General features: G+C 41.8%; 1 protein-coding gene across 1 annotated transcript in view; it reads left to right on the top strand.

Annotated features, from left to right (window-relative positions):
* kiaa1109 (KIAA1109 ortholog) overlaps window positions 1-12,858 on the top strand; it is a 103,104-nt gene that overhangs the window by 22,716 nt on the left and 67,530 nt on the right. The window contains 11 exon segments of the mRNA XM_051941604.1: window positions 620-711; window positions 858-962; window positions 1,039-1,207; window positions 6,920-7,017; window positions 7,271-7,458; window positions 8,589-8,695; window positions 9,605-9,837; window positions 10,034-10,252; window positions 10,965-11,102; window positions 11,711-11,887; window positions 12,258-12,386. Of these exon segments, the coding sequence (XP_051797564.1) occupies window positions 620-711; window positions 858-962; window positions 1,039-1,207; window positions 6,920-7,017; window positions 7,271-7,458; window positions 8,589-8,695; window positions 9,605-9,837; window positions 10,034-10,252; window positions 10,965-11,102; window positions 11,711-11,887; window positions 12,258-12,386 (1,655 nt within the window).

Raw genomic sequence — 12,858 nt, forward strand, 5'->3', positions numbered from 1 at the left:
TGGATGGACTGCTTCAGTGGAATGATATTTAAGTTATGAATTAATTCATAGCAGACAGTCTCAAATTGTTTGTGTAATATATCACCAAAAATATCCAAAATCAGTATTAGGCTAAAACAAATTCAAGAAATGACACAAGTGAAGAAGCACATTGAGTTACAAACCCCGTTGTTGAGCAGAGGAGGTTTATTTTCATTTTTTGGCTGTGAAACTGCACCCAGACAAACATGGCAGACAATCTACAAACTGTGACCAATCTTTACTACATGTGACTCAGAGCATGTTTCAGAATAACACACTCCACAACTTTGTGGGCAGAGCAACAAAGACTAAGGATCGAGTAGGACCTTCCAAAATTACATTTGAAGCCACATCCAAAATACAGCATTTTATCACATAATGTCAACACCAATGAATAGATGTGTAGTCATTTCTCATATTGAGCTGATAATATTTTGTCAGGCATCAATCAGTGCTCTCCTCGGTCCTCACAAATGGTGTTAACAAAAGTAGCTTTTCAAGCATTGCTGGTAAATAACATCATTTCAAGAACTTAACTGTAGGTTTGGATTTTGGGAATTGATAGCACTGTTTTTCTGCTCCTATTTGTTTCCCTCAGGCTACTCTCCCACCATCAAAGGTCAGCTGCTTCATGTGGACACCACCAGCAGCATGCAGTACAGGACACTTCTGGAGGCTGAGATGTTAGCTGTAAGTAGCAGACAGTGACTGACGGGTTTTTAGAAAGATATTTGACAAGTTGTGACTTTTCAGATACCTCAAGATGCAAAGGAGAGTTAAGGAAACGCAGTATCCTTTTTAAGTAAAAATTTGTTCTGCCTTTGCCTTTTCTTCAGTTCCATGTGATAGCCAGCTACCCCCGGATATGGAACATGCCCCAATCATGGCAGTGTGAGATTGAGGTCTACAAGGCCACCTACCACTTCATCTATGCCCAGAAAACTTCTTCACTGGTGAGTAAAGATTGAAGATCAAAATTATTTTATTTGTGCGTGAAGAAACTGAACTACTATTTGTTCATTCTTTCCAGATTTGATCCAGGACTGGGCAAGTGACAGTGCCCCTGATATCTACTCCTTTGTGCCCTATTCCTGGAAATTCAAGATCCTTTTCCACCAGTTTGAGATGATCTGGGCAGCAAACCAACACAACTGGATTGACTGTTCCACCAAGCAGCAGGAGAATGGTAAGAAAGATGCTCTGCTACATGCAAATAACAGATGACTAGGAAATACCACAGATTTCTGTAACAATGTGTACGTATGTTGAATCTGGCTACAAATCACAGTTTCATTTAAGATATATCTACACTTACAGCTACGCCCAAAATTATTCATACTCATGAAATTTTGATTAGAATTAAATATTTATTAAACCACTTATTTTTTACATCTGGATATGACAAACTAATGTTAGACATTTTGTTCAAGTTGTTGATGATAAATTTTAATGATTTTTCAAATTTTTTTTTCTCATTGCATTTGTTACTAATATTGCCATGTCCAAAAGCATTTATATTCTTCAAGGTTGTTGCAAATTTTTGAGAAATTGCAAGTTTCTAAAGGATTTAAAATGCTACAGCACTTTCAAAACACTAGGTACGTAGTTCTCTAGGTAAATACTAGCAATGGCGCCACCAGGCGGTGGCCACTGCCACCCCTACAAATCTGGTGGCCACCCCACTGGCCAGTTACAAACATAAATTGCCAGTTGAGCTCACACCGTGGCAAGGACAAGGCTCAGACTGCGCACACTTAGCCAATCAGAGGCGACAAAGACGGTTCCTTCCTCCTTGATTGGCTCATTGTCTAACAGTGATGTCAATCACTCATTCATTCCATTGGTTCTGAGTAGGTTGCAAACTCTGAAAGCATCGCCATTGATCCGCATGGATCAGCAGCACCAATCTGAACAGAGGGCTATGAGTAAGTCATAATTTCTTTGGTTAAAAACAAAAGGGGAGGAATAATATTCGTCATGAGCTTTGTAACTGCCAAAATGTGCTGCTACAGCAACTGTTAGAGCAGCACTGCTGTGCTTTTTAACTTATTTGAGTTACAGGCATAGTCAGCTAATGTGAGCTGCTGCTATTATTACTCCGCCAAGGCGTGGCGGGGTTATGTGACGATCGATCTGTGTGTGTGTATATATATATATGTCTATGCCCGCTGACGATCACATGATTGCGATCCTACTGCAAATTGACCGTGATTTATCAGTTGGAAATCATACAAGAAACAAATGATTAAACTGTGGGGTGTTTCTGAGTCCCATCAATTCCTGCCGACCGCTACTTATTTTGACCACGCGATGTAGCAAACCCCAGCCACACACCTTAAGTTCAGCTGTCAGCCTTATTTGAACACAAATTCACTTTTCTGTCCTTCACTCATTTCTTCACCGTAACACCTTGTCCCTGCTAGGTGCTTATAAGTTTAAACACATTCTCTGTTAGACAGTAACAGCATGGAAACGTTTCCTTCAGCTTTATGTGAATTTTCAGACTTTTCGACAGCATCTTTGTCATGTCAAGAAACTGCTTCTTAGACAACACTTCCTGTGCCGCTGGAATGGTTACAAAATAAAAGCCTGCAACATTAAAAATACGTCTTCAAAATAAAAGCATTGAGAGAATGGTTATTTTAACACTAGCAAAACAAAGGCTTGCCAAAAGTGATGAACTGATCAACACACTTCCATAAGTGTAATTTACACGCAGTTTCGTATCCATACATAACATGCACACAGGGTTCTCGCCAGGATTTTTTTCAGCGTAACGGCAGGTTCTCCTGCACGTGCGCACAATAAACGGGAACGCGCATGCGCAATAGACGGGAACGGGTCAATCGACAGGAAAGTACTGCTGAGGTGGGGAGACATAAATTAACCTAGATAGGCACCCAGTCGATTTAAAACAAACGCACATAGCGTTATCTGTCAAAATAACAACGCAGCTGCCCTAATCACAGTGTTAACCCTTCCTGTTCGGCCCGTGGTCAGGAAGCCCGGGGTTAACCCCCTTCACTTCCTCAGCCGTAGAGGCAAAGACACAGGAGCCCAGCCGTATCGAAGAACACCGCAGCCTTTATTGTCTATCAACAGTGGCTGAACCGCACAGTACCGCCAACCCAGAACTACACACCTCTCCACCTCTACCGACTGCCGTCTCGGGCTGCATTCAAGGTAGCTTGGACATCTCGCTCTCCCCCTCTCTCCCACACACACACGCGCTGCTCTCTCTCCCTCTCTCATGACGGAGCCACACACTCTCATAACAACAGCGTAATCTTTGAAATGCGCTGGCGTAGTGGCCCTAATCACAGCGTAATCTTTTAAACTGAGCGTAACGGGCCGTTAAGACTGCGTAACGGGCCGTTAAGACTGCGTAACGGGCCGTTAGACAGTGTAACGGCCCGTTATGACAGTGTAACGGCCCGTTACGCTGAAATGCGCTGGCGAGAACCCTGGCACGTGCATAACACATGCTTGTGCTAAGCACAAGATCATTTTTATTAAAGAGTTCATCCGTTGTAAATAATACGTCAGTGGTCGGCAACTGGCGGCCCGCCAAAACTGGCCCGTCAGGAATAATATCTGGCCCGCCAGATGATTTTGAAAATTTGATTTGGCACGGAGCCAAGCCAGTCCGTCACCGCAACACCAAACTCGCGTGGTCGGCTGCTGCCGGGCATTTCCGCGTTTGCACTACTGGTCGGACACAGTTGGGCCAGCCAGATTTCAACAGTGTGTGCAAAACGTGTGTGTTACGGGAGTCATTTTTAATACATCTGTGATCAGAATTGAGACGTGTGTCCCAAGCAGCAGCGATCAGCTGTAGAAGCTCCGCTGCTCGCGGTATCGCCAGCACCCCCCCACCCCCACCCTCCACCCCCCGCCGCCGCAGGTTGGCCCGCTGTTCGATTGTTTACAAACATTTTGGCCCGAAGCCACATCTACTTGCCGACCCCTGTAATACGTCAACTCAGCAGCCTTGGTGGAGTACTGCACTCTCTGAGTGCTTTTCCATGAAGAGAAAGTCAACAGACATCTCTTCTTACTTCAAGAAGAAATCTAGCACAGGAGGAGAGAGAGAGCCAATGGTTGAGCAGCAGAGGCATAGTGATGAGTAGACGGAGGAGGAAGGAAGGGAGCAAATTAACTCAAAATGTTAACTGTACTGTTATTAGTCTATGCACATTAGATCATTAGTAACATTAAATGTAACATAATAAGACAACAAGTTTATCAATAGGCGCTTCCTGAAGTCTTTCTGATAGTTTTCTGCTAGCCTACATACTACAGTATTATAAAAAAGACAGTAATAATAGTACTGGTAAAATAAAATTCCTTAAATTATGACTTTTTAGTTTTCTATGCTTGCACTAGGAATTTGAAATGAAGAGCCACTGTGGCGCACTCATAAGAATAACAATGAGCCACAAAAAGCCACAAATTTCTATGTCAGTGATAGCGAAAGAAATGGAGTCTTGCAGGCTGGTTGGCTTCCAGCTGCAATTAAAGTATTTAAAAACATATATGTGAATGTTCAGGATGGAGTGGGGGGTGAAATGTTTAAGTCTAAGTCCTGAATATAAATATCATCACAAAGTGTGAGTCTATGTCATTTTGCTAAACTTTCAGATCCAAATTTAATGTTCTTTTCGTAAAAACAGGCAGTCAGGGGTGAAGACACATTCCCATGTATATATGCATTTGGCCATTTAAAAACCTGTACCTGAAACATGTTCGTGATCAAAACTTTTTGACCCATAAAAATATTAATTTCATGTCCAATTTACCTTCTTTTCCCCCTATGTCCAATTCTTCAACCCTCACTATGTACCATATCTCACAACTGTAGCATAAACTCAACAAAAACCTCCTCTTTCTCGCTTTTCCTGATTGCAAATGACTCGCCTTGTGTCACACCGTTCAGAAATTTCGCACAGTAAAAATAGCATGCTTTTCTGTGATTGGCTGAGAGTGTTTCATGACCTGGGCGCGTGATCAAGATTCAGGTGGCTCCGACCATTTCCGACGCCTGCCGAGAGAAAAAGTTTGTTTTTCTTATATTATCGCTAGGGTGTTTCGAAGAAAAAGTAAGTCGATCCCTTTTTTGTTGCTTTTTACAGGAAAAATAGAGCGCCACTGTGGCTCACACGGTTCAGAATGACTATGCCATCCAGCAACACGATGCGCCAATGGCGCTGTGACGATTGGCTAGCGCAAGCCTAGGTTTTGGTGTGCCACCCCAAGATTTTTAGTGGCCCCACCTGACCACCCCTATGAAGTTTTCTGCAGGTGCCACTGAATACTAGTCCATGCAATCTATGACTAAAACAAAAGAACTGAGTGACATTGCTATCAGGGTCCATCACCAGGACAGGATTGTGCATTGCGGCTGCTCACTGGACAGGGAAATACAATATAGCCATATCCATGTTGTTTTCAAGTGCCAGTAACCACAGTGCAAAACATCAAAATGTTCAGGAGTTCCACAGTGTAAAAGATCTGAAAGGGCAAGTTAGGAAGCCAAAAGTGATCTTTGCCCTGGCAAGAATCTGAGGATCACTACTAAGACCTCTCCGATTAATCGGAACAGCTCTGATACCAGTATCTCAAGACAGGCACTCCAGTGGACACTGAACAAGGCTGGTCTTGGTGGATGTTGACAAAGGAGCACTTCACTTCTCCAAGGCAGCCACACAAAAGATCACCCAGTCTTTGCAAAAGCTCACCTGGACAAAGAAGAAATCTTTTGATTATCAATTTAGTGGTTGAATGAGATAAAAACTGATTTGTTTGGAGACAGAGATAAAAGAAGTGAGAGGTAATAAATCCTTTAAAATAAAAAGTCTACACTGTTAAACATGGTAGTGGGCAAGTATTGCTTTGGTGGTAGTTTTCAGATGATGAGCCAGACAACCTTCTCAAAGTTAAAGGTATTATGGGAAAAGAGAGCTTCATTAAAATTCTGGAGGAAAAATCAGGCTGTTGGCAGAAAATCTTTGCCTTGGGCAGCACTGGACCTTCCAAGAAGACAATGATATAAAACATACAGTCAAAGTGGCTGAGAAATAGTTAAAAGAAAAACAATACAAATATTTGAGGTTGGAAGGCTTCCTCGACATGACTCTGGTCTTTAGCTCTGTTAAAAGATTCTGGATGAGCCTTTCTAAAAGTCCTGAAGATCATGTCACACAGATGACAGGGCAAGAAAATCCCTATAGAGACATGCAGAGAGACGTCTCTGTTTAATAGATGTGATGACCAATGCTTTGACTTTGATAACTGAGACAGGGTATGAGTAATTTTTAAAATTTTGTTTTGATGTAAAAATAGAAGAAAAAATGATTAAAAAAACTTTACTTTGATCATAGGCATCTCTAAAACAACATCTTACTACCTTTTTTCACTTGTGCTTGTCATTTCCAGTCAGAAGAAACCTATTGTTGAAATCCAAATTCAAGATAATGATAAGTGTGAATCCTTTAGCTCTGTGACAATTTCTAAAGATTTTTATTTTAATATTATGTATGACTATGCTATTACAAAAACACCTGAATTTCACTTGGAAATAAATCACACATCTTTGTACCAGGTATTATCTGCTGTTTCATTTCAAATTTTTACATTTTTTAAAACTGAGTGATACAGTAGCTTTACGGCTCTGCAGTGTATCAAATAGACCTGCAGTTATGTGTGTGTTGAGCATTAGTATTAGCAAAAAAATGAAAACTCCATGAAGACAATCAATACTTTAATACCTGTTTAATACTGTAAGCTAACGTCAGTGACAGGATACTTTAACTCTCTTAAGTGATGATATATACAGTATATACTTTACTTAATCCCAGAGCAGGGAGGACTAATCAGTTGCGTTATTGATCTCCTATAGTGTACCTGGCAGCCTGCGGCGAGACGCTCAATATAGACTTCACTTTGCCTTTCAATGAGTTTGTTCCAACCACCTGCCATACCCGCTTCAGCCTGAAGGTGAGTGCTGCCTCAAATGATTAATGTTCCAAAAATAAATGTCAGTTAGTTTAATGTTTTATTTAAAGGGATTTTGATATTTGGAATATGTATCCACAAAAGTATGACTGCATGTGATGTATATTTTTTATTGGTTTGATATAGATTTTTGAGATACAGGTGTATTTGATTTGTGCCCACAGATATGAATACTTTGAGATCAACTATGAATATGCGTGAGTGAGTGGACAAATACTTGCTTTCTTCTCCTCAGGCTGAAGATACAGACATGCGACTGTCCCTACCAGAGTGCCACCCGAGCCGCTACCCGCTGCTCACCCTGGCCAAAGAATACCAGAATATCAAACTGCCCCCAGACATGTTTATGCCAGGAGAGAATCAAGGAGCTCCCCCTCCTCCAAAACCCACCAAGTCCCGCTGGAGGAACATCACCCACGCAGAGTGAGTTATAAACCTGGGAATTATTTCTCTCTAGTTGTGGGCAAAATGTGAGTGTGTCAGCAAAGAGTGGGGTGACTCATCATTGTAACACTGACTCACATCAGGTAGAAAGGAGATGTTGTCAAGGGAGCCCTGAATTGACTTCTTTAACAGGGCTCATTTGACCTTTTGAATACTGCTCCTTTTTGGCAATGACCCTGGATTATCCAGATGTTGCTTTTGCATACTTAAGATGCTGACATGATTTTCCTCTGATGGCTCTTACATGTGGACCCTGTTTGCACAGCAGCACTGGTCACTCCTGCAGGTCCTTTGCACTCATATAAGAGTTTTACTTTTCTGCTCGGTAGAACTTACAAAATTGTGGAGTTATCAGCTGACAATTCCTACTGACGAATCCCTACCTACTGTACAAGTCAGTTAAAGCTTTATGAGTCCCAAACACAGCCATTTGTTCTTTCACTGTTTTACATTTATGAAAAGGGAGTAACTGTGTATTAACATTTGAAACCAGAAACATTTTCTAACTGCTGCAGTGTTTGCATTAATTTCTTTTCCCTTTAAAAATCAACTGGTTGTGTGATTTTGCCCGGGGTGAATAAAGACGTATGACGTATAGACTCTTTTCTTGAAGTTTAGGCTCGTCATGCATGCCACCCTTTAGAATGTTTAGAACAGTTGCTCATCCATCTTGGTCTGCATAGTAGAATCTTAAATAGCAGGGCATTTACCATATTGTAAGTGCAACCTCAAGAGTCACTGAAAGTTCAAAGAGATGTTGAATACCATTTGCTGGTTGGGTAGTACATGCTTTGAGGGTTTGCACATGATAACTCAACATCAAAATCATTCATTATGTATGGCTGAGAGCAAGACTATACTGATTTAGCACTGTGAAAGACTTACCCCCCACTTACCCCCTGGGAAGCTATGATCGAATACTTTGTGGACCAGCGCACTCTGTGCTGCAGAGAAATCGGGCATGACCTATTTGCTGTCTGTTGTCTCTACTGTATGTCCTCGAGTTAAATGGATCATAAAGTAAACGATGAAGTGGAAAATCCACTTGAAATGATGATAAAGCATTATGACTGTGTTCTGAGAGTGCATGTTTCTTGTCCTTACATTAGAGCTGGCTGGGTGGATTGCTGGAGTGTGCCTAACTTCTTGCTCATCATTGACTACACCTGGCACCCCATTTATCCCCAGAAGGCTGATGAGCAACTGAAACAGTCATGTAAGCTCACTGCTTCAGTATCAGTTCTTTGTTCTTTGTAAAATCAACCATGAAACTGTGTGAAAAATTGTAACTGTCTTTAAACCTGCAGTATGGAACTTAGACAAACACTGTTGACGTGCTTACAATGTATGTCATTGCCATTGATCACTTTCTTTTTTAGACTGTACTCCTTCATCTGAAAGGAGAGTTTCTGTTTTATCTGGAGCATCAAAACTTGTCTTCTGTGATGCCTGGGGTTTTCTTTCCCAGGCTCCGCAATACTCCCAAGTTGCTGTAGGCTTCTTTGTTTCCACTGCTGCAGTTAGTATCCTGTTCAGCTCTGGCTAACCACTCATGACTGGTTGATGTAAAATTGATCACTACTGGTGCCCCAGCACAGGACTCTTATGACAGACATCAAATTTAAAACTTCAGTATACCACAAAATACAAAGAGGTTTACTTGGTAGTTTCAGGCCTCCCCAGTGGTTCAGCACCACAGTGTGAAAAACTTTTTGCTGCTTCTGTTACTGTTTAAAGTAACTACAATGGCATGGGACAACAGGCCAATGTCCTGTCTCACAAATCTAAAGTAAGTAATCTGGATATGCACCACAGTTTAGGTTCCAGCTGTCTTCCTGGTTTGAATAAATTTGTCCTGGCATAAATTTGCGCTGACAAGATACAAAGCAGTTGTGTGTTCACATGAATGGGCCATGTTTAAAGAAGTTGACAGTGACAGTCATAACAGTATGTATCTCTCTTTGTCTGCCAATCTGTGACTCAAAAGCCATGATATAATCTGAACCGTGAAGTTTGCTGTTACAACCCTAGTAAAGTACTGAAATACAGCTTTAAAACCATTTGCTGTCACCTTACACTTGTTTTACATACTACTGTCTGACCTTGAGGTGAATCGTTACTTTAGTGTCTGAGATGGAGGAATCCATGCTGTCAGCGTTGCGGCCCCCAGAACACACTTCAGTCGCACACAATGCCCCACCGCGCTACACCTCCACGTCTGCTTCAGCTGCCCATAGTCGGGCACCCACTGACCCCTCAGAGCTGCCCCCTGACAGACTTCGTGTGGAGATGGAAATGTCCCCAGACTCTCAAATCATCCTTTATGGACCCTTGCTCCGAGCACTGATATCCATCAAGGTGCAGAAATTCTTTATTTTTTGACTTTTCTTCTACGCAGTCATTAGTTGAATCAATAATCCAAATTAATTAAAAGATAGTGAATGTCTATTTTGGTTATTAACATAAGCAACAGATATGCATAAACAAGTGAAATTATCTTAAAGTTTCCAATCCAATAGACACCTTTTTAACCTCCATTCCATTGTTCCCACAGGAAAACTATTTTGGTGAGGATGACATGTACACAGACTTTGAGGAGGCCGTGTCCAGTCCGGTGTTGTCCACTTCCACCTCCTCAGGCCTCGGCTGGTCTCCTCTAGGAATGGAGGACAGCGAGCATAAGGACATTTCAAATATCCATCCCCTGGATCTGCGGCCCTGGGACATCACTGTACTCATCAATCTCTACAAAGTACATGGCAGACTGCCAATGGTAAGATCAATGACTGCCAATAGCTTAGTGTAGTAGTCCAGTTTAAAAAGAGAGCGAGAGGAAGCAGTGTTGAAGCTCAGAAAGTGGGGTACGATAAAAGATACAATTCTCTCACTACAGGGAGAAATAAAGTTGCTGAAATTGTACACAGAGATGCAAAATGTATATATATATATACGTATGTGTATGTATATCTATCTATCTATGTATCTATCTATCTATATACAGTGTTTCCCCTCCTATATGACCAACGAGGCGGGCTGCCTCGCTGGTATAGGCCACCGCCTCACTACAATTTTGCCGAAATTGCCGCCTCACTGGTCCGCGGCCCAAAAAAACCCAAAAAAAACGGAAAGCACCAAGCCATCAGAGCTGTCATTTGTAACTCTGCGGTCCGCCGGCTGCTCTCCCCGGTCTCCCTCGCTAGCTGGTCGGCTAACACCTGCCGCCGCCGCTCGTCTGCTCGGGACAAACCGTGCACGCGATATATATATATATATATATATATATATATATATATACACACACACACAAAATGAACACAATGTACATTCAGGAAAGTGCTTTCATTTCTATTACACAGTTATATCAGCTATTTTTAACATTATTTGTCTTCTGGCTGGATTCAACTTTTGATGTTTTTTTTTTTCCCAATGGAAATATCGATGCATGACTCCATGTGTATATTTGCATATTTTCTTGGGGACTGCAGCACTGCAGCAGCGAGGGTCCAGAAGGCCCATCCGGCTTCTTGGAACGGCTATGCTTTGAGATGAAAAAGGGTTACAAGGAGACGATGCTTCAGCTGCTCCTGTCCCCCATTCACATCTTCATCAGTGACAACTACCAGGTATTATACAGCTCCACACAGCTCCCTAATGCTGCTCATTTTAGCTCCATACAGTGCGAACATTGTTTAGATTTAGATTTTGTTTGTGTGAGAGCATATTAAAAATAATGTCTTAGCTTTAAACACAGTATCGCACACATTTTTTTTTTTGTTGAAAGAGCTATGTCAGTGCCTCTGTTATGCTGTTAAAAGCATCAGCAAGACAGAGCAAGACAATACAGTAATGCTACCTAACATCCTGAATAAAACCTGCAGTCAGTGTTGCATAATGCGAGTCATGCTTGCAACAACCACATTTTTGCATAAGCAGCTGCATATTGTATAACCACGCAGAATTTCTTATCTTTTGCCACAAGTTGGATCCTATTTGCTGCTGAGTGTATAACTTTCCCTAATTCCTGACAGAGAATGTGTAGTCTTCATCCCTCTCCTCCAACCTGATAATAAGCACTTTTAATGGTGCGCAGAGGGATGTTATGGGAAGAAGTCAGAGTTTTTACTTTGGGAAAGGATTGCTAGAAGCAACCCATTTCCTTCATGTCATTGCAGTTTTTGTGGATTTTGTGATGAAGGCAGAAAATGAGTGTGTGCAAATCTTTTGTCCACAGCGTCCCACAGCGGATGGGGTGTTGAGGGATGGCCACCTAAGCCTGTCTGGCCTGCAGATGAGGGCCCATGCCATGTTCTCTGCTCAGGGTCTCCCTCTTGGCAGTGACACGCTGGAGTACGCCTGGCTCATCGACATGCAGGCTGGTGGCCTCACTGGGAGGGTCACTGTTCCACAGGTGTGTGGGTGTGTTTTATTATAAACCTGTGCGGGCTTCATTACATCATGGATCTTTAGGTCAGTTGAGTGGGCTTGTGTATGTTACTGTGGGAAAATACTTCTCAATATGTATTTTGTAAAGCTTGCTTGTATGAACCACCTCTAATACTCTCCAGAAAAGCTCTGCAATAAATGCAGCTTTTGCCATTTTAAAATGTTTGCCTTTGATCTGACCGTTAGTGCTGTTCAGATTTTTTTGTTGTTGTAGCTTGTAGAGGAGTTATCTTTTATTGTGTGTTGCTTTACGGTTTTCTTTGTGCATTGTCCACCCCCATTCTATTCTTTTTTTCAAAAAATATTTGGTCAATCTGTGTGTTTGTGATTATTAGGTGGCTAGCATGATCGAGTGGGGTGAGACTTTTCTTTTCCATGTGGTGTCTCGAGAGTTCCAGTTAGAACAGCCGAAGCCCTCTGTCATTTGCCAGCATGGTGTTGACCGTCGCATCTGTGATGCCAAGGTACAAACAGACCACACACTATGAAATTCTGCATGAAGTCTGTGCCTCATTTCTTTACGCTTTCACACTTTCTCTGCTGTAGCTGTCAAACTCTGGTTGGAGCTAGTTAGCAGCTGTGTGTCTAAATCTCACACTGGAAGCTGCTAAATTAGATCATTATGGCTGAAGGCTGTTTTTGTAAGATCTGAATGCTTCTCAGAACTGTCCAATTTGAAATAAAATGTTCTGATGATTTCAAATAATAAATGGAGGCCATAGAAAACCTTTTCTGTAACAATGCATGACTCAGAAAGCTCAATTTTTACACAGATGGAGAAACTCAACAACAGTCTTTAACACAAATCTATTGATCTGCTTACAGCAGCAATACATAGCATCCATACATAACATCACGATAGCTTTAGAAAACATGAAAGAAACATGTCTGTTTCAGACAACGTCTTGCTTGATTTTGAATACTAACAAGGATATT

This window comes from Acanthochromis polyacanthus, chromosome 1 (genome assembly GCF_021347895.1).
Source record: "Acanthochromis polyacanthus isolate Apoly-LR-REF ecotype Palm Island chromosome 1, KAUST_Apoly_ChrSc, whole genome shotgun sequence".
NCBI classification, from domain to species: domain Eukaryota; kingdom Metazoa; phylum Chordata; class Actinopteri; family Pomacentridae; genus Acanthochromis; species Acanthochromis polyacanthus.